Consider the following 4,075-nt stretch of genomic DNA (forward strand, 5'->3'; position numbering starts at 1 on the left):
ACACGAAATTATTACCTTGATCCATCAGGACCTACAAATAAAATAAATAAAGCGCTGCTCCCGGGCGTGCGCTCAATCTGCCCCCCCCCCCACTCATTTGTTGGTTGAAACTTTCTGCCACGAGACCGCCACGCGCGTTTGGATGTTGTGGGTGGGGCTCTGAGGGAGGGGCTTACCCGGTTATAGACAAAACACCAGCCCGCTCCTGCCAATTGGAAAGGAAAGTTCGACGCGCACCGATGGCCGTGTGAGGGAGGACGAGAGTTTGGGACGCTGCAGGATAAACACGAAGACGGGAAGGCGGCTGTGGAATAATTGTTCTGAACTTTTTTTAGAATCAGACAAGTTTTCTGTTACTCTGCTAGGCAGACCAAGCGGTGAATCCAAACAGGTGAAGTTTGTTTATTTTTACCGTTATGAATCCAGCTCAAAGAGAATAAACAATCAAAATACATTACATTTGTCAATCAAGTATTTATAAAATACTTGATTGACAAATTTATTTAAAAAAAAAAAAGGCCATTTTCTGAAAAACTGAAAATGTAGAATTGTCAGGGTTTCGTGCAATCATGTCAAATTCCTCCAGACACAAATGTATTTTTAAAACAGGGTTTATGTAATATAGGTATTTATTAAACGGAGAATGTAGGGAGCTTGTCCACATGTGCGTTGGGTTGTGCGTTCCCTATTTAATCTTTGAGCTTTATTTGCTGAGTAAATCCCGTCGTGTCCCAGATTGACAGCGTCTCCTGTCAAAATAACGCAGCAGCAGGAGACCATTCAGTAACCTCATTCTAAAACAGTTAAATCGTCCTTAGAATCACAATACCTCAATTTAAGACATTTTAAATTGTTAGTGGGGTTTCTCTGAATAGCCTTAGTGGGTTTTTAATAGAGCTACCATTGCTTTTTGAAAACTGTGAGCTGTCCACATTGCAGTGCTGAAAAGAGAGAACCTACTCTGTATTTTGAAGACCAAAGGTGTAGTTCCTGAACGGAATCAATCAGGTTATGAGTAATAATTACAGTTTCAATCTATTCCTTGACTGATTTCTCTGTGTATTCTGATTTTTCAGACTAAAATGATGACAAAACCTTTCGTAAAGAGCTGCAACGTGAGTGAGCTGGTGACCTCCCTAAGTTGGCTGGAGGAGGAGGACGCCAGTTCTCAGGATGGAGAGGAAAGCCCAGAGATGAGGGGGCACCATGGAATGACTGCAGGCAGCCGGATACACTCCTGCACAGAACTGGGCAGTGAGGATATGGAAGAAGAAGAGGATGAGGATGAAGAGGGGACTGGACTAAATGGAGAAAATGCTCCCAAAAGGAGAGGCCCTAAGAAGAAGAAAATGACCAAAGCTAGACAGGAGAGGTTCCGTGCTCGACGTGTCAAGGCCAATGCCAGAGAACGTTCGCGTATGCATGGGCTGAACGATGCCCTGGATAATCTGCGCAGAGTAATGCCTTGCTACTCCAAGACACAAAAACTGTCAAAGATCGAGACTCTACGTCTGGCCCGTAACTACATCTGGGCTCTGTCAGAGGTTCTTGAAAGAGGCCAGTCTCCAGAGAGCCATGGCTTTATGGAAATGCTGTGTAAAGGTCTGTCTCAGCCCACCAGTAACCTCGTGGCTGGTTGCCTGCAACTGCAGGGGCCCGGGCCGATGTTGCTCAACAAGCAGGAAAAGTGTGACGGCCCGGGCATTGGTGGTGTGGGAGGTCAGACCGGACATCCCCTCAGCTACCCATCTCCTGGCCTTCCTAGCCCCCCTTATGGCTCTTTGGAAGCATCCCACCTCCTCCATATGAAGGGGTTCAAGGGGCCTGTATATGATAACCCCTCCCCTAATGAGTGCAGCAGTGGCACCCCACCTTACGACGGGCCTCTCACTCCCCCTCTGAGCATTAGTGGCAACTTTGCCCTGAAGCAAGAGCATTCTCCCCATGAGTCAGAGAGGAACTACACACCCCACCCTGTTCACCATGCCCACTACCTCTCATCTCACCATTACTCCACTTCCGTGTCTGGCAGTCTACCAGGGGGGCCTCAGGGTCACCCACTTTTTCAGGCTTCACGCTATGAGCTTCCCCTCGATGTGACCTTTGACTCGTTTACTCCCCACCTGATCACCTCTCAGGTCGGCACCATCTGAGAGGTGACTGCAAACTACTGACTGACCACTGTGAAGCCAGGGGTGGAGCACTGCTCTTCAATGAACTGCTGTAAAAACAATGGCTGGTACTAACTGTATAGAGAAAATGGTTTGCATTTTTATTGACTAGTACTCTGGAGAACTGAATACTCAGTGAGATTCAACTCAATCTACCTGATACAAGCATGCACCCATTATTTTTCATATTTTATTTATTCTTCTTTTTTTAGGATTATTCATTGGTATTTGGATTTCATGTTTCTGAAGAAGTCCCCATATGCTAAAGACTGACAAAAGAATATTTTACCAAATTGGTTAAGCCTAATCTTAACACTGAAATGATTTCTGTGTCACCTTAGAGACCAAACAAGAACCTGCGTAAGTTTGTTTGAATATCAACACATCTCCTTACTGAGAACATTTGACAGAAAATGTCATCCAAACAAAACCTAAACTGAGACCAAGAGAACCCTCGCCATGCATAAAAGTAATGCATTTATTTATATCTGTATTTAATATTTATTTTTGATAATGTCTTGTCTCTTTTCATATTATTTCACAGCACAGTTTTTGTTTCACCATCTTCTTGTTTTATCAGTCCCTGGCAAATGTACTGTATTTAAATTATTTATTTGAGGTCTTTAAGCTAATTTCCATTTTGTGTCACAATTTTTTTTGTTAAGCTGTACTGTTGTAAATATTTTACTGTTGCACTTAATTGAATAAATATTCTTATATTATAAGCTATTTCCGTAGTAAAAGTATTTGTCATACATTTTTCTTCTGCTATTCACTTCAAACAGAAAAACAGCGCACAGAATTTTTGTTTGCATTTGACGTTACGCCTGTATGCATGGTGAAATTTAAGTAGGTATTTTCATGTTTTAGAACAATAAGAAAAAATAATCCATTCATTTTTTTTTATAACTGCTAATCCTATGGGGTGGCACGGTGGCGCAGTGGGTAGCACTGTCGCCGCACAGCAAGGCGGTTCCGGGTTCGAGTCCCGCTCTGTGCGGAGTTTGCGTGTTCTTCCTGTGTCTACGTGGGTTCTCTCCGGGTTCTCTGGGTTCCTCCCACCTCCAAAAACATGCGCTTCAGGTTAATTGCCTGTTACAAATTGACCATAGGAATGAATGTGTGCGTGCATGTTTGTTTGCGTCTATGTGTGGCTCTGCGGTGCACTGGCGTCGCGCCCGGAGTTTCCCCTGCGTCACGCCCTAAGCCAGCTGGGACAGGCTCCAGCTCCCCGCGACCCGCCACAGCAGATGAATAGGTTTGGAAGATGAATGAATGAATGAATGCTAATCCTATGCAGGGTCACAGGGGTTCTGTAGCCTAACATGTTCACCTAGGTTGCATGTTTTTGTGGGACAAACCCAGAGTCATTCCACTAAAAAAATTAAATTAAGTATACTGTAAAAGCATATTTACTTTGACATGCTGTAATATGAAAAACATTTTACACACAAAGTAATAATAAGCTGGATTTGGAAACTAAAGGAAATTAATTTAAGTGAACATTTCATTTCACATTTGCTGATGTGCTCACAGATAGAAGACACGGTAAAAGAATAAAGGAGTGTTTGTAGCTGGGACAGAGATCTGTTGCATGATTGTGTGTGTGTGTGTGTGTGTGTGTGTGTGTGTGTGTGTGTGTGTGTGTGTGTGTGTGTGTGTGTGTGTGTGTGTGTGTGTGTGTGTGTGTGTGTGTGTGTGTGTTATGACATCACTCAAGGGTTTGCTCCAGGGTGTCTTATCAGGTCAGACAGGAGGCTGTTGTTGGCCATGGGAAAGCAGCTCCGGGGAACAGGTGAATATGTCACAGAGGCCTTTCACTTTCTACTGCTGTTTCCAGCATATTCCATTTTCCCATGCAGCTCATGCCAAAGCACTGCAGGCCAAAGACTCGTTCTTAAACA

The 4,075-nt window shown here is 43.9% G+C and overlaps 1 protein-coding gene across 1 annotated transcript; it reads left to right on the top strand.

The window, feature by feature from the left end:
* Window positions 1-228: 228 nt before the first annotated feature.
* neurod4 (neuronal differentiation 4) lies at window positions 229-2,835 on the top strand. Its single transcript, XM_068338797.1, has 2 exons — window positions 229-391; window positions 1,077-2,835. Exon 2 carries the CDS (start codon window positions 1,083-1,085, stop codon window positions 2,151-2,153), a length of 1,071 nt encoding a protein of 356 aa, XP_068194898.1. The 5' UTR covers window positions 229-391; window positions 1,077-1,082; the 3' UTR covers window positions 2,154-2,835.
* Window positions 2,836-4,075: the final 1,240 nt, after the last annotated feature.

This window comes from Antennarius striatus, chromosome 2, assembly GCF_040054535.1.
Source record: "Antennarius striatus isolate MH-2024 chromosome 2, ASM4005453v1, whole genome shotgun sequence".
Lineage (NCBI taxonomy): Eukaryota > Metazoa > Chordata > Actinopteri > Lophiiformes > Antennariidae > Antennarius > Antennarius striatus.